The sequence below is a fragment of the Plutella xylostella genome, chromosome 29, assembly GCF_932276165.1.
Source record: "Plutella xylostella chromosome 29, ilPluXylo3.1, whole genome shotgun sequence".
Classification (NCBI taxonomy): Eukaryota; Metazoa; Arthropoda; class Insecta; order Lepidoptera; family Plutellidae; genus Plutella; species Plutella xylostella.
Genome location: NC_064009.1, coordinates 8461335 through 8485296, shown reverse-complemented (window position 1 = coordinate 8485296; position 23962 = coordinate 8461335). Strand labels below are relative to the sequence as shown.

The 23962-nt window shown below is 39.6% G+C and overlaps 1 protein-coding gene and 1 long non-coding RNA gene across 3 annotated transcripts; one reads left to right on the top strand and one right to left on the bottom strand.

Annotated features, from left to right (window-relative positions):
- Positions 1 to 11916: 11916 nt before the first annotated feature.
- Positions 11917 to 12792, bottom strand: LOC125491010. The gene has a single exon (XM_048631774.1). The coding sequence runs from the start codon at positions 12790 to 12792 to the stop codon at positions 11917 to 11919; it is 876 nt and encodes a 291-aa protein (XP_048487731.1).
- Positions 12793 to 13796: 1004 nt separating this feature from the next.
- Positions 13797 to 14604, top strand: LOC105385463. 2 transcript variants are annotated; one of them, XR_007268063.1, is made up of 3 exons: positions 13797 to 13917; positions 13998 to 14130; positions 14469 to 14604. It is a non-coding gene; the product is annotated as an uncharacterized LOC105385463 (long non-coding RNA). The 2 variants fall into 2 exon arrangements; XR_007268062.1 differs by lacking the exon at positions 14469 to 14604 and adding an exon at positions 14204 to 14225.
- The last annotated feature ends 9358 nt before the right edge of the window (positions 14605 to 23962 follow it).

Sequence of the window (23962 nt, the reverse complement as noted above, 5' to 3'; positions counted from 1 at the left end):
AACGTGAATTTGTATGTAATGTTGTGGTTGTGTTGTGTATATCGGGCAGGGGTAGGATAATAATAACAAATTTAATGATGATTGGACGAACGTACATCCTTTTAGATAATTATGTAATTTGCAATCCATTGAATGGATTAATTAATCGTCAATTAGTACCATGGACTTCAATGACTACTTAAGTACTTTACTTACCTATAGACTAACATGTTTACAGAAATTTAAATGCCTACCATTTTCAAAATCCTTTTTCAAGAACTTGGGAAGTTATTTGCAATACTTATAACTGCTCCTCCTTAACAGCAGTTGTTCAAATTATATCATACTTTACTTTTTATTGCTGAAAAGGTTTATGTTTTTGAATTAAGGCGGTAACATTAAGATAACGCCTTTATATTCTTCAAGAAATAAGCGGTTTGTTGATTTGTAGCTCATTTTGCACTACATAAAGTTATAAAAGAGTCAAAATGAAAGGTTACGACCAATATAACTTTTTATTCTACCTACTGGTGTTCAAAGTGTTAATATTACTAATTTTCAAAAAAGGCGACCGAATGGCGTAGTGGTTAGTGACCCTGACTACTGATCCGAAGGTCCCGGGTTCGATTCCCGGCTGGGGCAGATATTTGTTTAAATACAGATATTTGTTCTCGGGTCTTGGATGTGCCCGTAAAAAGGCAATAGGCCCGCCCCCTATTACATTGGGACTAACATAACACTCTGGCGAAAAGTGGGTGCAGCAATGCACCTCTGCCTACCCCGCAAGGGAGTACATTAGTACAATGCGTGAGTGTGTGAAATCTTATATGTACTTAAGCTAACTAAGCTAACACAGAAGACTCTTTCTAAGCAGCCTGTATTTTTAAAAGGCAAATGATATCCAACCGATTGAAACTCTGAAAAATAATAATTTTACGAACATCTTCAATATTTTTGCTAGCATTAAATTAATTTTATTTGTTACAATTACAACTAATTGTGAATGATTAGCTACACATTTAGCATAGCTTATACTGTAAATTCAACCACAATTTGACGTCCCGACACGTCCTAGTTAGCGTCAAAGCGCCTCAACACTTGCTGTACAGCTTTCTTCAGCGCTGCAGCTTCAATGATCGCGGCAAAGGGACCGCTCCCACCACTATTGATTTATTGTGTGTGCGCAGACGCCGACACACACGGTCTTAGTGTCGCGGGATATATCTGAAGATATGTTTTTTGATTTAAAATGCACAGATTCAATCATGTCATAATATTATTTAACAACCGGATTTAGTAATTATAGCTATTGTCGTAAAGTTTGTTGGTGCTTGGTGCCAACATCGAGATCATTATTTGTGTAAAGTTTATGCCTCACAGGTTTTTTAGGGTTCCGTAGCCAAAATGGCAAAAACGGAACCCTTATAGTTTCGTCATGTCCGTCTGTCCGTCTGTCCGTCTGTCCGTCTGTCCGTCTGTCACAGCCGATTTACTCGGAAACTATAAGTACTACAGTGATGAAATTTGATGGGAATATGTGTTGTATGAACCGCTACAAAAATATGACACTAAATAGTAAAAAAAAGAATTGGGGGTGGGGCCCCCCATACATGTAACTGAGGGATGAAATTTTTTTTTTCAATGTACATACCCGTGTGGGGTATCAATGGAAAGGTCTTTTAAAATGATATAAAGTTTTCTAAAAAACATTTTTCTTAAAGTGAACGGTTTTTGAGATATCAGCTCTCAAAGTCGTAACAAGTATGTCCCCCCCCCTCTATTTTTATAACTACGGGGTATAAAATTCTAAAAAAAATAGAGGTGATGCATGCTAATTAACTCTTTCAACGATTTTTGGTTTGATCAAAGTATCTCTTATAGTTTTTGAGATAGGTTGATTTAACTGTAATTTTGGTTAAGTTATATTTGCTGCTACGGAACCCTTTGTGCGCGAGCCCGACTCGCACTTGGCCGGTTTTTACAGTTAGGTATGTGATATATATTAAGTTCCCGTGATGTCATAAAAGTTTTATCATATTATGATTATGGTACTTCTGAGGTTATTTTTATATCTTTAAACTGCATTATATTAATGAATGCTTCTATGGCAAAAAACAATTTACAAACGTACTTTCTGACTTCTTCAAACCCAAAAATGCATTCTAGCCGTGGTGAAAGTATGATTTCATATTAGTTAGCAGTTTTATTTCTTTGCTGCAGCTATACAAGTAGGTACTATCCACATTAAATTTGTAATTAAAAAAATATTGAGTCAATATACCTACCTAACTACCTATAGTTGTGAAATCGAACCAAAAATAAATCGCAATGTTATCCTAAGACATATCTGCCAGAGCATATCCGTGTGCACCCGTATCTCCATATAAGGCTTTCGGCAGATGCCCTGCGCCCGCGCCGCGGCTATCGGTATGCGTTGGAAAGTACTAATTGAACTTTGCACGAGCCAGAAACCGGAGAAGACAGTGGTTTTTTTGGAAGAAAATTGTTTCTTTTTGATCAACCCGAGCGAGGTTGATGACTTGTCAATGTGATGGACTAATGGCCTTTTGAAGTTTTAATAAAGAATATCTTTTTTTACAGTAACTTTTTGCCTTAAATTAATTCTAAAGCTACTGTTTTGCCCTCGCTTTAATTTCCGATGCCCTGATTACCTTCTGCTAATTAATGGCAAAAGGACAATGGGTGAAACAGTTAAATGGACTCAAAGTAGTCTACAACATATTTGCCACTAATTAAGGATCGTTACCACTACAAGTATTCGTCAATACAGCTTGTAAACGATCGGAGATCATGTCCGTCCCTCGCCCCATTACAGAATTTTGACCAACATTTTACAAGCAAAATAAATGTTCCTTGAAAAAAAAACGGATGCCTTTAACTCACTGGTCAACTGTTAATTAACAAAATTCTCTTTGTACGGAACACATAAAATTTTACGACCATCGTGATCTCCACGTTGGGAGCCAAAGAATGGGCTGGCTTCTTATAAAAAATTGGAGCAAGGGGGCCAGTATGGAAAAGACGCATTAAATTTTATAGGTTTTCCGTCAAAAAGTGCCCGCGTGAGTAGAGTCCCAATGGTCTTTGCTAAGCATAAATGCATACAAATAACACTTTTGGTAGCTAATCAAAATATTTGGCGTAGAAATAAGATATCTGTATTTTAATTGTGCGTAGTAAAAAGTTTATCGCGCATAAAGTGAATATCGGTTATAAAACGCCTGGGAAATATCGAAAAGATAAAAAACAAAGTTAAAGCTATTATTTTAATCATTTTTATTACAAATTTAAATGTATCTTGTAGTAAAAATATAAGATAACGCGCTGACAACTTGGTTAAACCTAAGTGGCAGCTTGCGAACATAATTTCACATTAGCATAGAAACTAAAAGCAAACAGAGTCGCAAACAAGAACTAGTCGATAAGACAACAGAACGACAGGTGACGTCAAGGGTCAGGGGGACTACTCTATACTGACAAAAAACGAACCAGAAGGTACTTTCATGCAATTGGCACGTTTAATACAACGAAATGAAGTCGCGGCTCGCGCAGCAGCTCTCTGAAACTTCGTTTTTCGTCTTATAGAGTGACCCCCCGGAGTCAGGTCGAGAGATGCACCTACTTTCACCCAATACCACACCTTTAAAAATACCACCTTACACTTCAAAACCTCCATTCGAAAACCGATCTTATTCCTTTGAACTAAAGACCTCTACAACAGCAACACTTCCAACCACCGCATTACATTCAAATTCGATCAAAGGACTCTGCACCCTGAATTGAAGTGTTAAGACTTAAGGTTCTGTGATGGTTTGTAGCACTTTAAAGTTATTGGTGATTTTTATCACAATACAAGGATTTTATCAAAACTGTAACGCATATGTGTCAAATTGCTCGCATGAGTATGTTAAGTAGAGTTGAAATATATTAGCGGTACATGTTTGGAATTTGGTTCAGGTGTGCCGGTATTTGTATGATTATCTCAATAAATAAAAGGAGTGGAGTTCTTTCTATTTATTCATTCAATAAGTTCTTCGCTTTATTTCACTACTATGTGGTACCTTTATATACCATGTAGGTAACAGATTTATATTCTATATTTTACGTTAAGCCCTTAGCGACGTAGATATTCCTAAACAAAATACTGTACGAACTCACATTAAAATAAAGAAATATTTAAAAAGAAAGCTACTATGAAATGTTACCAAAGAAATATATCAACATCACTGCTACAGTTTCACTTTAAATTCCATGAAATTACGCTCTTTAAACATTCAATTATCATTTTCAACGAACTGAATATAGAGTTGAGATTGGTTTAACTCTTGAGAAGATAATAAATTAATGGTTAGTCTGCAGTTGTCTACAATTTAGCTATTTTCCTGTCACCGCCCATGATCTGGACCCATTATGCGCTTGTTAAGTGTAGAGTAAGTAATTAAAATTGTAGCTAAATATCTCGCTAAGTACGTACATCCAGCTTGGATAGCTTCAGTCTCCCAATAATTAATACATTTTCTTGATATAACTGTACTAAGTAGCGCGAGAATATCAGTCACGCGCAGTGAAAAAGTTTCAGTGATATAAATGGAACGTCAAAGGCAGGTGGAACTTTGAGTTGATTGAGAGTACTCGTGATTTGAGTGTATTATTTGCCGTTTTAAGGAATGGGTAAACTATACTACCATAGAATTAGGTATTATTTTGTATTTTATGGTATATATGGTAAGTATATTAACCATACGCCTATTCAGTTTTATGCAGAAGACATTTTCCCATATTTTTTTATTGAAATTTATATGGTATTACGGAAATGCTTTAACTGTTTAACGTGTGTGCGCTGAGCTCTATTGAGACAGCATGATTTCCTTATGAATCCATAGAAATCTGACTTTATAAATAAAGGACTACCTATATAGTTTTATATTTTTTCCTAAAATCTAAAAAAAAGGAGGTGTATTTCGTGAGTGGATATCAATATCAAATATCATTCAGGCTTTCAATAGCCTCACATCACATTTATAGTATTTTGTACACATCGTGTTAAAAAAAATATAGGTAGCTGAAAAAGGTGACGATAGGGGTAATTTAAGAATTCCGCCCTCCTGATTCAACCCCCGCTTTAACTCCTTTCGGCTGACGAGCACTCTTGTTTACACGTGTGGCGTACTCACCACACATAAATATTATTTATCATTATATTTAATTATTTACCTATTACAAATATTTACACTTACACTATACAAAATAAGAAATAAAATTATAATCTAAAAATACCTATTTATATACCTACACCTATATTATTATATTATAATTTTATTTCTTATTTTGTATAGTGTAAGTGTAAATATTTGTAATAGGTAAATAATTAAATATAATGATAAATATATTTATCTATCTGCTATCTGCTTCGCCATCTCCTCCATTGTCGACGTTGGCCTTGAGCTGGCCACAGCTGAGACGTGGTGTCCCGGCACGATGTCGTGTATTTGTGTGCAGGTAATTATGATATAAATAGATAATGTTTTGTATAATATAATAATATAGGTGTAGGTATATAAATAGGTATTTTTAGATTATAATTTTATTTCTTATTTTGTATAGTGTAAGTGTAAATATTTGTAATAGGTAAATAATTAAATATAATGATAAATATATTTATGTGTGGTGAGTACGCCACATCACCCCCCTCCAGAGACCGGGTTACGGGCGATAAAAATCAGGGAACCGGACTCTCCGCCCAGAACGAGTGGTTTTGATCGGAGGTTGAGGTGGAGATGCACGAGTGACGTCCGGTACCGGTGCAGGCGTGACGTCAGGTGCAGGCGTGACGTCAGGTGCAGGTGCAGATGTGACGTCAGGTTGCTGGTCAAGGGTGTCTGAGTCCGTCAGTATGTAGGCTGGTTTTATGCGGTCTACAGATACTGTTACGGCTTTGCCCTTGACATCTAACTTGAAAACCTTGGCACTGATGCGCTCCAAGACTTCGTGCGGGCCCGTGTATGCGGGTTGGAGTGAGCCTCGCAGCGCGTCTTCTCGGAGGAATACGTGGCTGCAAGTGGCGAGATCCTTATAAACGAAGGTCTTGTGATTGACGTGGTGCGAAGTTGGAGTTGGCCGCAATTTGTTGGCGAATGACTTGAGACGGGTGTAAAACTCAGTCACGTCGGTCGTATGACCGATGGCTGTGGAGTTGAAAAACTCACCCGGCAGTCGTAATGGTTCGCCATACACCAGCTCGGCAGAGGAACTCTGGAGGTCGTCCTTGAATGCGCTCTTTATGCCGAGTAAGACAAGCGGGAGCGACTCGGTCCAGGTGGTGTCAGCGTGGCACATGATTGCAGCCTTGAGCTGCCGGTGAAAACGCTCCACCAACCCATTACACTGCGGATGATAAGCGGTGGTCCTTCGGTGCTGGAAACCGACAAATTTGGACAGGTGCTGGAAGAGAGCAGACTCAAACTGCCGGCCCCTGTCGGTAACGACGGAGGTTGGGCAGCCGTACCTGGATATCCAGCAAGCTAGCAGCGCTTTAGCCACTGATTCCGCTGTGATATCGGTAATTGGGACAGCTTCCGGCCATCGCGTGAAGCGATCGACGGCTGTCAAGCAGTACCGGTATCCATTGGAAGGAGGAAGAGGGCCGATGAGGTCTATATGGACATGTCTAAATCGCGTTGCAGGTACGTCAAGTGTGCCCAAAGGCGCGGACACATGTCGGGTAACCTTGCAACGCTGACAGTCTAGACATGCCTTAGCCCATTCGCGGCAGTCTTTCCTCATCAGTGGCCAAACGTAGCGCTGTGCTACAAGTTTGGCACTAGCATTGGCTCCAGGGTGACTCATCGAGTGTAGGCAGTCGAAAATGGCCCTGCGCAAAGGCTTAGGTACGAATGGCCTGGGGGTCGGTGTGCTGATATCACAGTACAATTCAGTACGACACCCGGGAATTGGTACCTTTGCTAGCCGAAGTGATGATTCACCCTGCAGCAACTGGATAAGCTCCATGTCTGAAGCTTGGGATTCGGCTAATACTTCACCGTTGACTGGACTTTGCAGCTCCTCAACACGAGAGAGCGTGTCAGCCACCACGTTATCCTTGCCAGCAATGTGCTGGATATCGGTGGTGAACTGAGATATGAAGTCCAGGTGTCTATACTGACGTGGCGAACAGTTACGCTTGTGTTCGTGGAACGCGTAACACAGCGGCTTGTGGTCAGTATAGATGGTGAAGTGCCTGGCCTCTAGCATGTGCCGAAAATACCTAATGCTCTCGTAGATTGCAAGGAGCTCCCGGTCGTAGGGTGAGTATTTCACCTGCGTAGGGCTCAATTTGCGGGAGAAAAATGCTAGAGGCTGCCAAATCCCATCCTTGTACTGCTGCAAAACACCGCCCATCGCCGAATCAGACGCATCCGTGACTAGACTCAGTTTGGCCTGCGTATCAGGATGAGCCAGTAGCGCTGCGCTACAGAGGCTGTCCTTGATGTCGCTGAAGGCCTTCAGCGAGCTTCCGCTCACGTTGACGGGCTGTGATGCCTTTATGGAGCCGGTCAGCAAAGCGTTGAGGGGAGCCTGAGTTAGGGCAGCGTTGGGCAAAAATCGGCGGTAGAAATTTACCATGCCGAGGAAACGCCTGAGCTGCCTCGCCGTGGTTGGTACAGGAAACTCCCTTATTGCCTGCACTTTGCTTTCCAGAGGTTTGGTGCCGTCTTTGTTGATCGTGTAGCCCAGAAATGTTACCTCAGGAGCGCCGAAAACACACTTCGCTGTATTCAGGAGCATGCCGTATTCCTGCAGCTTGGAAAATATTTGGCGTAAGTGGTTCTCGTGCTCTTCCTGGGTCCTGGAAAAGATCAAAAAATCGTCCAGGAATGGGTAACAAAAATCTAGGCCACGAGTCAGTTCGTCAACAAATCTCTGGAAAGTTTGACCTGCATTCCGTAAGCCAATCGTCATGAACGGAAACTCGAAGAGTCCGAAAGGTGTAGTGATCGCGGTTTTCGCGATATCCCCTGGGAAAACTGGGATCTGATTATAGGCCTTAACCAGGTCCAGGGTGGAGAAGATCGTACACCCCGACAGACTGTGAGAAAAGTCATGGATGTGCCTGATTGGGTATTTGTCCGGTACCGTTCTGGCGTTCAACGCCCGATAGTCACCGCAAGGACGCCATCCGTTGTCCTTCTTCGGCGCCAGGTGAAGAGGAGACGCCCAAGGACTCTCGGAGGGACGCGCCGTGTCATTCGCCAACATTGCCTCGAACTCCGACTTCGCAATTTTGAGTTTGTCCGGGGCGAGTCGGCGCGGGGAACATGACACTGGAGGACCTGGGGTGGTGCGGATGTGGTGTTGTGTGTTGTGTTTAGGTGTGCGTGGTTAGCCGGCTGGCCGTGTAATGTCAGGGAACTCAGCAAGAATAACATCGTCGCAGTCGTAGAACAGTGACGGATCTGATTTTTTTCGATTTTCGGATTATTGCAGATTCTTCTTCAAAATTTCATTATTTACCAATACAAAAAGAGTTTTTTTTTTAATCTTTTATAATAAGTGAAATACAGAGTCGAACACTGACGGTTTTGATTTTTTCGCGTAGAATATGGGCGCTTGTGCAGTCCCGTCGATGTTCTGCGGTGAACCTCACCCCCCGCAACCCGCTCCCGCACGACGGTTTGTTTGTTGTGTCAGTGTTCTATGTAGGAGCACATGGAACACGTAATGAGTACTAAAAATGTTTTTTTGTTATATTTATTATTTAAAAAGTTCTGTTTTCTATGTAATTTTTTTTTCATACTTCTCCCATAGAAAAAAGACGGTCTCTCAAATCCGTCGTTATTCTTGGGACTTTGTTTTAATAAAATGAAATACCTGATTTTCGCTAAAATCATTGAGAAGTTAGTTATAATTACGTACGGTGTTCTAAAAAAGTAATATTATTTGTTTGTTATATTTATTGACGGTATTTAAAATGCGACGATATTCTATGTCCTAACTGGTCCTAACTATTGGTGTTTTGTATAAACCGTCATTGTTCTATGGATAAGTGGTAGACGTGTGTAGATAACCGTCGTTATTCTTTGGGATTATTTTAGGATACGTCTTTGTTCTTAAATAATATTACGTATTTTCAATGGAAAATAAATAAATTTATGATTTTTGAGTAGATTTTTGCTAATTAATATGTCTTTAAAACTATGTATATGCTGAAAAACAATGTAAAATTATGTAACTACTTTTTTTGTGGAGCCACGTTCATCACCCCTACCGTCAGAGGCAGGTGATGAATTATGGGAGCACAAAATCATGCTAGATGATTGGAATTCTGTTTTTCCAGCGATTTGCATGAGTTACCAAACATACAAACCAACTCAGTCGCAGAATTCATATGAAACATAAGGTTTCTGTATTATCAACCAAGCATCAACCGAATGCTGGTGATTGTCCAACGGCTGAGGATAATGATCATCGTTCGATAAGGAAATTGGTATAATCTTATCCGTAGCTATGTAAGGATCATCTCGAACTGTTTGACGATGATCGTTTTCCTCGGCTGTTTCACAGTCGCCAGCACTCGATTGATACTGGGGCTTTCCCTCTTAAAAATAGGTAAGCCCACTTTATTCATGTATTAGTTTCAGGAAAATTTCTCCGTAAATTCTGTAATTTTAACATTATACTTATACTTCTCAATAAAAAGGGTGAGAAATCAGATTTCGGAAACTATAATAGACCGTTAGCTCGACATCACACAATTGTAAAAATCATTCAAAAAATAATTCACAATCGCATCCGTTCTCTGCAGGACTAACATGAATCACCAGAGCCGGTGTCCGACCTAGTTATTTCACCACCAACATACGCTCAACCAGATTATAAGTTAAATAAATAAGTTCAATGAGTTTAACCCACAAACACAACTTTACCTTGCATTTATTGATGATATTGACTATACCAAAGGATTCGACAGTATGCACCACTAAGCATTACTTTCCACCCTTAAAACCACAAAATTCATCCAACCTACATCTACCTACCTACTCGTTGGTACTATCTACACAGACAGCTCAGCCAACGTTTATTGCCGACTGAAAAAGGGCATCGTGCAAGGCGACCCACTGTACACGATTTACAAGTTGCCTCGAAGAGGTCTTCAAGAAGTTGACACAGTCCTGGGAGGATAATCCTTGACTAAAGATGAACCGCTCCAAGGCAAAAGTCATGACCAACAGCACGGAACGTACGGTTGAGGTTGATAGACAGGAAATCCAATATGTCAATGAGTAAATTACTTGGGCGAGATAGCTTCCTTCGACGTGTGTGATAAGACCGCCAAACTGAAGTGGGACTGGGCGGCGTACGTCTGTCTTATGCAGCCGGTTAGGTGGGGTAAAACGCCACCGAATGGATAGCCGATAACGGCCGCCGGTACAGGGGCAGACCCAGAAGAGGATGGCGGGATGTCCTAGACGTGTTTAGTGGAAACTGGAATGAGGAGACCATTGACAGGGATATCTGGTAGACCCAGGAAGAGACCTTTGCCCAGCAGTGGGTCACAATTGAGTTGGGAAACTCTGTCACATATTCTCCTCGGCCATCCCTCAGAGCCTGAAGACAAAAGTCTTCTTCAACCAGTGCATCTTGCCAGTGATCACGTATGGGGCAGAAACGTGGACACTGACGGTAGTACCGGTCCATCGAATTAAAGTCGCTCAGCGTGCTATAGAGAGAGCTATGCTTAGGCTTTCTCTGATGGATCGTATCAGAAATGAGGGTATCCGTCTGAGGACTAAGGTTACCGATATAGCTGTCAAAATGTGCAAGCTGAAGTGGCAGTGGCCATATCTGCCAAAGAACCGATAACCGTTGGGGTGGACGAATTCTCGGGTCACAAACAAGGACAACCTTAGGCAGTTAGCCGGTAGTGGCTGGATGAGGAAGGCCGCGAGGACCAAGTGTTATGGCACTCCTTGGGAGAGGCCTATGTTCAGCATTGGATGATTATTGGCTGATGATGGGTCACAATAGGGTCTTAACAAAACATTTTATAAAAGAATTGTATTTTGTTTAATATTTAAGACCTAAACAAAAAATTATATACTGCAATCAGCACCCTCCTAAATAGGTTCTTTAAAGATCCGTCATTAATTTTTTCCAAATATTCCCTAAAATAACGACGAAAAGTATAATACGCCATTAGAGACGCAATTATAGTCCGTAAAAAAACGACGTATCATATAATGCGACATAGTTGGATCCATAGAACAATGACACATCTGATTTTTCAGGAAACCTAGACTTATTACAGACTCATTATACAGCCTATATTGCAAAAGACCATTCGTATAATAATGTGACCAAATTTCAAATCAATTGCTTCAGCCGTTTTCATTTTATTGAACAAAACGTTGTTTAAAAACTTTAACTGGCTCTCCTGTAAAGTTGCTGTTTTGCAGATCCGTCATTGTTCTACGACTGCGACGACATGATACCTGGAGTCGCCAGTCGAGACCTTCACACTGTAAACACAAGAATCATTATCATCAGCAGGTACAGCTATACTAGATAGACTAGTGGTGTTATCACATAGGCGTTGATTTCTTATGTCTACCACAAGGTTGTAGAATGATAAGAAATCAACACCTATGATGGGTTTAGTAACATCAGCTACAGTAAATGTCCAATTGAAATCTCGGCGTAAACCTAAATTTAGAGTGAGGTGCACTGAGCCGTAGGTATATATGGTCGAACCATTAGCGGCGCACAGTTCGTAAGAAGTCTTTGCGCGGCGCTCACGAAGTGCCGACCTGGGGAAGACGCACAAGTCACTTCCGGTATCGACCAGATATTGCAGTCCAGATCGACGGTCTGTCACGAAGAGGCGACTTGTGGCGGTGGCGTTGGAGGGTACGGTCGTCGCTACTTCCGGCCCTCTTGGCCATTTCCCGCCGTGAAGTCGCAGGGCTGGATGCATCGCTTCGCCTGGTCCCTGAACCTCCAGTGGTGCCAGCAGATCGGATGCCTCCTGTAGCTGGACTGGGAACGGGTCGAAGGTGATCGGCGGTCACGTCGCTGCGGTGGTCGTCGGTCGCGGGATCGGGATCGGTCGCCTTGGACGTGGGCAGTCAGTGCGCTGACCTGCTTCGTCAACGCTGCTATCTGCTTCGCCATCTCCTCCATTGTCGACGTTGGCCTTGAGCTGGCCACAGCTGAGACGTGGTGTCCCGGCACGATGTCGTGGATGCGATCCGCTAGCTCAGCCAGTGCATCAAGGCTGGAGGTCGCCTGGGATGCCACGATGGTCTGCATGCTGCTAGGGAGACGGCTGGTCCAGATGGTCTTGAGGAAGTCCTCTGGGACGTCTGAACCATCGAGGTGACGCAGGTGACGCAGGAACTGTGTGGGCTTGCGGTCGCCCAGCTCCTCGTGCATCAACAGCTGCTTGACCTTGTTCTCCTTGGAGACGCACAGCCGCTTGATGAGCTCCGACTTCAGCTTCTCATACTTGTCGGCATCGGGAGGCGAAGTGATTATATCCTCGACCTCTGCCGCATACTGATGCTCCAGCTGCCCGATCACGTGGTAGAATTTCGTATTATCATCCGTTATTCTTGAGATAACAAATTGGCCCTCGAGTTGCGCGAACCAAATCGCCGGTTTCTCGGGCCAAAACGGAGGTACCTTTACGCCCACTCGGTACACGTCGGGCTGGTCTACCGCGGTCTCCGGGGCGCGCTTCCTCGCGCGCGGCGTCGGTGGCTGCGACTCTGCAGTATCTGCTTCACTGTCCGTCATCTTCTTTATATTTCACGGTCCAACAAAGGGGTCACCAATTTAGGTATGTTGAGGTGCGACGATATAAATTAAAAGTCCGAACTCCAAAAATATGTACAGTTTATTAACGTCACACTAACACACACAGGAAATATAGAAATATAGAATAGAAGGAGTGAAAGAAGAAAGAACACGAACAGTTTTTACATAAGTTACACGATACACAAACAGTCAATAGTCCTTATCACAAAGGTACACGGTTGATTTTCGCGTAACAGGCGAGAGCGCAAACAAATAATGTAATAGCCGCGGAGGTGTAGTTCACGACTGGGGGCCTACTCGGTAACGCGAAAATCGAAATAACGTTCAACGTTCGGGCCATTTTCGCACTCTGTAGGGAGAGTTTTACGCACGAACGAACGAAACAACGAAGTTTCGATTTTCTATACAAAATGGTACTCTGAACTGCAATGTCAAACACGTAATATTGAGTTTGACAGCTCATTTACTGTCAGTTTTACTTCAAATTTCACGTCTACACAAGAGGTAACGTTGAGATATTCGTTTTGCTGTAATTGCTGAAAATAACATAAAGAATGGCTAGGTATTTGCTGATGCAAGAAATTCTTCGGGACGAGAGAAGGAAAAGGCGAGAGGCCCTAAGAAGAAACTTCCGCTTGCACACAATTCAAGACTCAGAATTCGTAAATAACTACCGTCTGAGTCGGGAATTGTCCCAATTGTTCCAAACGCTGTGTTAAGAGATTGTCCCGTTTCTTCCTCCAAGGATACGACACCGGGGTATTGATCCCATAATGAAGGTAAAACTCAAAAAGTATCTTATTTTCATATTACCTTTAACCATAAAAATCAGACGATAAATAACGTAAATATCAGACAATGATAAAACATAAGTAACTGACTAACATAATTTCCGGATTTATTTCAGATTTTGGTAGTATTAAACTTCTATGCAAGGGGTAGTTATCAAGGTGCCGTAGGCCTCAACAGCGATGTACCCATGGCACAGCAAACTGTTTCTAGGTGCATCCATGAGGTCACGGATGCCTTGAATAGAGCTGAGATTTTGAGGAAGTACATTCGCTTCCCACAAAATAGGGAAGAAAGGAATGTCATCAAACAAAAGTAAGACAAAATTTTATTTACCGTTACTTAGACCTACAATTATTGCAAAAAACAATCTATTTAATAGATTTATATTTCAGATTTTCCGATAGATATGGGATACCGGGGGTATGTGGCTGCATAGACTGCACCCACATTAAAATAATAAGGCCCGCTGAGCATGAAGAGCGGTGCTTTAATAGGAAACATTGGCATTCCATTAACTGCCAAGTGGTACGTATTTTAATTCAAAAAATTCATGACCATTACCCAAGTGATGACTCTAAAGAGCACATTTTTTTTTTAGATTTGTGACTCTGATTGCCTTAAGTATAAACATCATACACATCATCATACATTGGGCATATGGGCCCAACATGAGATAAAAGCTCACATGGAAGAACTCTCAATACAGGGAGAGACTACATACCTACTGGGTAAATGTTCCAAATATAAATTTATCCATTCTCAACCTAAACTATCTCAAAGCCCAAAGCGAGGTGATGGATGTATTATGTATGTTGGTAACCCAAAATAATAATGTATTAATAATTTCATAACATGTTCTACAGGTGACTCAGGGTATCATCTCCGGTCATTCATGATGACTCCAGTGGACCATGCAGTAGACGACTCACCTGAAGGGCGCTACAATATAATTCAGAAACGTGCCCGTTCCACTGTAGAGCACACATTTGGAATACTAAAAGGGAGATAGTACCCGGGAGGTAGTACCTATTAAGCATACTTAATCCAATTGCATTTATTCATAAATATGAAACATTAAAGCTTCAATCTTCATTTAAAACTTACCTACACAACATGTCTCATTATTATAATACTTACCAATTAAAAGAGTTTAAATAAAGTTTTTTTTCAGATGCTTATTAGCCGCCAGAGAATTAAATTACACTCCTGAGACCGCTGGCAAAATTGCAATTGCATGCAGTGTATTGCACAACATGTGCATACATGCTCGGCTCGACCATCCTGAATTAACAGAGGAGGACCTCGCAGCTGAGAACGCCCTGCCCATTACCCAGCAAGCTGCAATTCCACAAGGATGGGCATTGGAGGAAGGAAGAAGAGTATGCAGAGTACTAATACATTTATTAGAGGCATAATATGCCCCCGGCTTTGTATGGATATACTTATATAAGACAAAACAATCCTTATTGTGAGGTTGTAGAAGAGATTACTTTTAGTAATACGGCCGCTGATTGTACTATTTCTTTTCTATGTTTGTGAAACTGTTTCTGTTTGTGTGCAATAAAGAGTATTTTATCTTTACCTACCTATATTTTTTTAATTTTCATTGTTTCTGGTATGAATGTGTTTCTATTATATCAATAAAAATATGGTTTTACCGATCCTAAGATACTTACTTTGTGTGGATACATCTATTCATGCTAACACACTTATTTATAAAGAATAAAACAATTTTTCTAAATGAGAGATTTTTATTTTTTGGTTTCAGTCAAATATTGCTACTTATTGCTTAAACACTGATAAAATGCACTGTTTTCGCGCAGCCCCCCAAAGCATTCAGCTTTTGGGCGATTTCCTGCCACAGGCGATTGCTTCGCACTCTCCCATCTACGCTCCTCATACGACCGCGCGCGAGGTCTTGGTGCTCAAATAAGAACTCCAAGAGCTCTTGAGTCGTTGGATCTCTTCTGCGCCCGTCAGGGCGCAGGCTTCGGGTCTTGAGGAGTCCCTCTTTACCCGGGCTTCTGCTCCAGGGCCTACTAGCTCCTGGGTCCGTGGGGCCGCCTGTTCAGTCAGGCGGCGTCTGGTTGGTGTTCAACGTCTCAGTGAGCCGCCGCATCGACTGGTTGCCGACGACAGCAGCTCACGAGGGAAAAGAGCTCTTGAATCTGCTCCGTGCTGCAGTTCCCAGACCCAGCCATGGTAGAAAGAAATTAACTTTGGCGCGTTCAACTTCAACTTAACTTTGTTTTGTGTTTGATTTTTTTATGAGCCTCTTTGACAGAAAGTCACAGACTACCATAGTGAAAAAAGTAGAGTAGAAATATTTTGATTTCATCAAAATTTTTAAATTTAAACGTCTCTGCGTGAAAAATCATTTAAATAAATCAGTTTAGTGTACATAAAAACAAACAGCGCATTTTAATTTTACGTAAAAATGATAATATGCAATGTTTTAATAAAACCGGTAATTTACCGATAAGCCACTTGAAAGCCCAACCAATACATTCATTCATTACACTATTTCGTTCATTCACGTAGTACCTCTATGATTTGTCTATGATTTTCGAAGAACGTAGCGCGGCCGAAGTTGGTACAGAGTACCGATATGCCGTCATTAACGTACGGTTTTCGATTTTCGTATTTAACGACGGAACGTGTTAGAGAGTAGCCCTCCTGGTGACTGATGCGCGCTTGCTCGCGCGCACAGAATTCGCGGGTAAGCGCATAATAAAAACGGCAAAGTGTGTATCACATTTTTAACCACTGACAACAAAAATAAGGTGTTATAATTTTGTCGTGTATTTGTGTGCAGGTAATTATGATATAAATAGATAATGTTTTGTATAATATAATAATATAGGTGTAGGTATATAAATAGGTATTTTTAGATTATAATTTTATTTCTTATTTTGTATAGTGTAAGTGTAAATATTTGTAATAGGTAAATAATTAAATATAATGATAAATATATTTATGTGTGGTGAGTACGCCACACACGTTAAATTGAAAAGCTAGCGCATCAAAAATAATAGACCGTCTAAATAACTCTTAAACAACAAAAAATCTTGGTTTCTCACAAAATTAATCACCCAATAAGGCATTTCACCATTTGTGAAGGTTCAAACCGTCTTGAAATAAACTTAAGGGCATGCGTCGTGTGCCGTTTGAAATAAATAGTGCGAAGTGTTCATTCAATGTTGATGAGGTGAACAAAATTAATTCTAGTGTTCATTAAAGCCACACTTTATGGGACCACCAGGTTCCATCGTGTGTGTCACGCGAAAGGTAAAAACATTGAATGGGTTTTTGTCGCCGCAAAAACGCTGTTGGTCGCGAATCGAAGTGTGGCGCGCGTTTTCAGATGACGGCGTAAATTGGTCGTTTGTGGTGTTTGAAATAATTGAAGAGAAATCATTTAGCTAGTAATGTGTTGTTGACTATGTTGACTCTACGTATCATATATCATAAATACCATATCATACAATCACACAAAAAGTTATGGTTGAGCATACTCCATAATTATAAACTGGTTTGTGATAACTGCTTTGCTTATATTCCTAAATCTAAGACGGTCAATAGGTATAGACAAGAAATTCAACATCTCACGCTAATCCGACTAGCTATTATTACGGAAAACTAATTTAATACCTATTGGACGGAAATTGAATCCGGGTCTTTGGCGATTTGTCCAGTTTACCAACCGCCGGCATCTTTGTCAAGATTACTTTCAGTCGACATAAAATGAAGTCAAAATCGAGTGGCCATGCCGAGTGTCCTATCTACCACGGCTATCTCCGCAGCATGTAGTCACAAAGCGCAGGTATTGTCGCGATTGACTGAGCCTAGATGTGGATATGGAGGGTTACTCGAGTTTCGTAGTAGTGCAGTCGATATGTTTAATACAACGAGATATGTACAGTCTTGTTTAGTGCAGGAGTGCTCCGCAACTTCGTTTGTCGTAAGCTAAAGTGAACCCCATGTCCTCGTGCCGTCAAGACTTGGAGCCATTCAGTCGTCACTCAGCGTTTTCTTTACTTGATTCAGAGGGCATAATGTCTGGTGTTTCAGCTATTATCACTATGAATTTGAATCTGATAATGGTTTTTTCCTTAGTAAATAGGTTAAGGGCACAGAAAAGTCGAAATGGCCTAGCAGCCTTAAAGTAATTCGAATAGATTTATTTTCATGTTTCATACATCCATACAGGCCGAGATATTATTTAATTATAACTGCTATTAGTTGTACTAAAACCTGTGATTTGTCTACGCCATATTCCGTCAGACCTATTCGTTTGTCCCTACCTACACTGGCAACTAGACAAACCTTTTAACTGTTCCATTGCAAAGTCTGCGAGGCGGTTGATAACTATCTTCAATGGGCCATGGGCGATGTCGTTCGGAAAGGTACGCAATGTCCTATTGGCTCTCTAGTAAAGATCGGTATGCGCGCGCGCTGCTCAAGATACGGGACAAGCTAAGTTACTACGCTTGATAGGTTTATGTTGAGATTTCGGTTGAGGAAGATATCGTGTTTTGTTTGTTACTGTTGTTTTATGGAGCTGGTATTTCGATCAAGTGGCGGGCGTTTTGTTACTACCAAACCTAGGTAGTAGATAATTAATAACAAAAAAATGGTTTTGAAATTAACAGAAAACAGCTTTTCCCAGAATCATGTATTACATACCCTCGGAATTAACACTATACTCATATCAATCCAAATTAAGTTTCCTTTTTATGGTGTAAAGTTCATTTCCATTACTTTCATACTTATGTAATTTTCATCATAATTAAGTCATCAATAGGCAATCACTATGGAGTTATTTTTACTTAGGTTAGGTTATTAGTTTTCGAAATGTGTAGGCAGCTGGCAGATAAACACAATAATAAGTACTAGAACAGCAAAAGCATCAAAACATATATTTTAATAAGCCACAAGAGCAATCCACACATACGATACCTGCAATTCGCGAATACATGCGAAAACTATAAAAATGGCATCATCAAGATCATCATCATCAGTGGGTGACGCAAGTTATGAAATGATTCATAGTTAAAGGGAGATGTGATTTGATAAACTTGATAAAAGAGATAGATATATTTTTTTTGTATTCGTAAGAAAAATAAAAGTGCATTACACCAACGCTGACCTACATAAATGGCCAATAAAAGAAGACAGTATGAATTCAAATACAGGTATGGTTTACAATACCGATGTATTTTACAAAAAATATAATTTCATTTACTTATGAAACTTGAAAACCAAACAATATAAATTGGCTCCATCACCACCCTTTTAGGGTGTTATTTAGTTTTTAAAGGTATACTTTTTTTAATAATGATAAAAAATACACGTTTAAAGTTTATTTAAAAAAAAACCGGCCAAGTGCGAGTCGGGCTCGCGCACAAAGGGTTCCGTAGCAGCAATTACAGTTAAATCAACCTATCTCAAAAACTATAAGAGATACTTTGATCAAACCAAAAATCGTTGAAAGAGTTAATTAGCATGCATCACCTCAATTTTTTTTAGAATTTTATACCCCGTAGTTATAAAAATAGAGGGGGGGGACATACTTTTTACGACTTTGAGAGCTGATATCTCAAAAACCGTTCACTTTAAGAAAAATGTTTTTTTAGAAAACTTTATATCATTTTAAAAGACCTTTCCATTGATACCCCACACGGGTATGTACATCGAAAAAAAAAATTTCATCCCTCAGTTACATGTATGGGGGGCCCCACCCCCAATTTTTTTTTTTACTATTTAGTGTCATATTTTTGTAGCGGTTCATACAACACATATTCCCATCAAATTTCATCACTGTAGTACTTATAGTTTCCGAGTAAATCGGCTGTGACAGACGGACAGACGGACAGACGGACAGACGGACATGACGAAACTATAAGGGTTCCGTTTTTGCCATTTTGGCTACGGAACCCTAAAAATATGTAACATATCCGTAAATATTTCTATCAGCATAATTATGTGGTGGTTCGAAAATTATTGAACTATAAACATGCCGCTCTAATGAATCATTCGATAGGTGGCCTAATAATCTAGCAAGTACACTAATTAACTACATATTTTATGTTTCGAGGTGTAAGTTATCTTACCTATATAAATATATTATTTTATAGTTCTACTAGAACCTGCGCTACCACTGAAGTTTTACGGCACAATCGGGAAAAAACATTAACTTATATATTACTAGCGTAAGGACAGGCCCAACCGCTCTAGAAAATGACACCCTCGCGTTGGCCCTAAAACCTCATAAATCTGTCATAATTTGTATGAAATTAGGGCCAGCGCGTGGGTGCCATTTTCTTTTGACAAAACGTTCTGACGGGCGTATCCTTCCTTTTGAAATCATTGGGAAAAAACCAACCTCACATACTACGTCGTCATTTTGTAAGTGGGACTTTTTCATTGCTTGTGAGTGTACTCTTCATTGGTGTTAATACATTCTATGTAATTATCTTTTTTATTCCAAATAATATAATGTAGGTAGTAGGTACAGCATACAATATTGGAGATTTTTCCTTTACCGATTTCAGTTGTAGACATTCGTCTGTAGATCATGCTGTAGTTAAAACTGGCTACAGAAAGCACTCCAATACTATTTCTTGAAGGAAAACGTCTCGTTCCATAAACAACCCGAATGTCTTCGTAAAACTTCTGTCTGATTAAATACTTTAACAACGGCGGTGGCGTACCTACATAATTTAAGAGATTCTTTAAAAATCAAGGATATGTTTTTTATTGCCACGCATAATTTACTGGACAGCATTTTCTCACTTGATCACAATGAAATCAATGTTTTATTATTTTTGCACCTGCAAGTCAGTAATTAAAACTTTTGTTTTACATAAAGAAACCTTTAACTGGGAAATCAATAATAATTTGCAGAAAAAACGAAAAAAATAATAATATTATAAGTAAGAACTAGATTAACTATTTTAAAAGTAACTACGTTACTATTACTTATTACGTGTACTCAATTTCTTAATAACTTAATAACGAGGCAATATTTTCTGAATTTTAAGATAAAGCCTCCGTTACCGAACTAACAAAACACGCGACTTAAACGGCCTGCCATTGAAAGCACCGCTAGACCCAAAGAAAACAATGTTCATTAAACGAATACCAAAGTAAGCCTGGACCAATAATTGCGGTGCCCATTTACTCCAGCCTCAACGTTTGAATGGGAGGAACAATTTGTCGGACTATTATAAAGGGCTGCTTCAGCCGACTGGACAATCTGGACATTTCCAATGGACGGCGCAGACTTTTGTGATACCTCGTTAGTTATCTTGCGTTGCTACTAAATAATTGTATCAAAATTACTTCTCTTCACCTTACCATTCAAGTTTAAACTCTAAGTCATTTGCTTATGGTTGAATTTGTAGTGGAGGAGGAACAATCTCACGATGCATCAGTTGAATATGGAAGTAGACTCAGGAGGAGTGAAGATAAAACTGAATTCGGAATGTCGTAGCTCTATTTCAATTTTAGATAGTGAAACAGTAATTCCAACTCTAGCGTGATCGGCTATATGGATGGTATTCGTGTGAATATGTAAATGATATAGAGAGTAACTCGCATGTTTTGTACGGAAGCGGCTGGGAGTAATTTTACTGTCGTGGCAGTTTATTTGCTGGTATTGAGTGATATATTCGCTGACAAATGTGAGGCTGCTCCCGATTCAATTGCGATCGATTCTGCCGGCTCGAGAATCGATTCAATGACAGATAATCGAAGGAACTTCAACTATGCAAATTATGGTACTGCTAGAGAATATGCTGCATTTTTTGTTTGCATAACATAAGGGGTAAAACGTATACGTGTTTTCATGGAAACGATACAATAACTTTTGTTGCATTTATTATCAAATTTTATAGAGTATTAATAAAATGGTATTTTAGTTTTAATGAAAACTTTGGTTATATTCATTAAAAAATTTGAAAAAGTCTTACTGAAATGGTATTTCACTTTTAGTAAAAAGTTAATTTGTGGCAAAAGTAGCAAACTGTTGGTTGTTAATTTACTTGAAATACACAGGCCACAAGTTATAGCTGCGACGTGAGATATGAATGTAATGATCGATAAAGCTCACTTCAGGTTATAAGACCTTTTATCGAAGTATTTCATAGTAATCGGATAATGTATTCGCCACCGCAATGTGAGCTATGCTGTTGCCGTGCTGTTTACTGTAGATTCTGCACATTAGTCGTAAAAAATATACAATATTACAGACGAATTGAGGACCTCACAGGTGAGAGCAAGAGTGTCAATACTGTCAATTGACCATGTTTCTAAATCATATAAAAATAATATTATAAAATTAATAGATTGAACTTCTATCTGTTAATTAGAAGTGCAAAATAACTAAACTAAAAACATTACAGGAAAACCGTAATGAATAATATAAACTGTTGTGTTATTAATAAAAACTTCGATCGATCGAGAACCAGACCATAGAGTTATCACACAATATCCTCAAACAGACAGGTCAATTTCCCGTCGCTATGATCAACGTGCATTGGAGAAAAAACGCATTCTCCGTCAAACGTCATTCGTCTACGTGCGTGAAGGGACTAACACCCATATTCTAAGTCATTTCCTTCACTTAAGATTCTACTTCACTTGTTGAAGGATGCCATAAGGGATCTCTCACAGAACACTTCAAATCGGTATTCTAAGTCGGTATTTTGACATTCCTTCAAAAAGGAAGCTAGAAACATTTTGCTTAGGATTTTTTTACGTTCTATAGCTAATTAAATCATTTCCGGTCTCATTTTCTTTTGTCTATGGTAGAAATACGACTCCTTTTCTTGAGATTTATCAACACATTTTGTTCTACGCAGATGCTACAATCTATGACACGGAATAAATAACTTCAAATCTTCAAACAATGTCAAAAAAAAAATTGCAGTAACGAAACGTGTTTAGTGTCAGTGATCATACCTAATTAAAATGCCTGGTTATAAATGCACTCCTTATTATGCTACCTCGCGCTGCATCCTGCACTTCAGCTACTGGAACAGCTTCCAGGTCAAGCTCAGGCTCAATTAATGGCTCATTCGTTTTCACGCATATATTGTGGAGGACAGCACATGCCACTATGATGTGGCATGAGTTCTCTAAACTGTTCTGCAGCTTTGGGTTTAGACAAGCAAACCGTCTCTTAAGTACTCCATTTACTCGTTTTATAGGGGCGATATATTTTCGAAGGCCTCGGCGATTTCTATTATTATTTACAAATAATAGAGGCATCAGCACATTTATAACACTCGCTTTGCTAAATCGAAACCGTCCCTGAAATTCCGTATCATTGTAAAATTCGAAAGGGTTTTCAGCATCCCTTACGTGCCAAGAAATTATATGGTTCTCCTAAAACGTATTCAATAAATTCGTCAAACTCCGCCATTTCTATCCTTTGAGTATCTATAAGGTAGCTCAAGAGGTACCTTCACTTTGACAGTTCATTCCAAAACCTTGAGTAAGAAAATGCTTAAGTGAAGGAGACTTTTTACGACTATAGCTACCGAATTAAGGAAGAAACCTTAAGTCAAGGAAATTATAAGGAAAGGAAGTGACTAAGAATATGGGTGTAAGTGTCGATTAAAATATCCCATGTCAATAGTAGTTTCCGTTTTGTATGTGCTAAATGGTGTGAGATGTTTGTCGCTTCTGCGTTTTTGTTGATTCCTTGATGAGCGTAGCGCATAGCTATTGGCGCCGCGGAAGTGCGTAAAGAATTGTACTCACTTACTTTTTTTTGTTACGTTGATTTCCTTTTAAATATTTTCTTTGTACTTTTGGATCTAGACTTTCTTGGGTAATAGTTAGGAGAGGTTTACAATTAAAAGCCAAACTTTGGGCCAGAAGTAAGATCCTATAATACCTGCCACATAATAAAACCAATATGTTTAAAAGCCTGTTTGTATGGTAATAACAAACAATGATTAAATTATAATAAAGCATTGTAGAGTTAACTTGAAATGATAGTAAATAATTGTAGCTTTCATTACTCAGTAAACTATTATTCCAAGACAAACTAAAACTACAAATACTGGCAAATAATTAAAGACTATTACAAACGTATACAGTATCCAATTACAAGAGAATATATCGGCACCTCCCATGTGGAAATCAATAAACTGTGGTACCTACTACTCATGTACTCATAGGGGGTCAATTTGTAACTGCATTCCCTGGTGGGAGGTCAAAGAATAGTCGTTATTTTTCATAGACGAGTAATTTAGGTAAGTTACCATTTTGTAGAATTTCTTTATTTTATGTTTTGTTTATTATATTCAACAAAATAGAAAACAATAATACGCATTGTAAGGATTTA

What these genes read in the sequence shown, in the direction of transcription:
- LOC125491010 (XM_048631774.1), bottom strand. Translation starts at nt 12,792, where the DNA reads ATGACGGACAGTGAAGCAGATACTGCAGAGTCGCAGCCACCGACGCCG.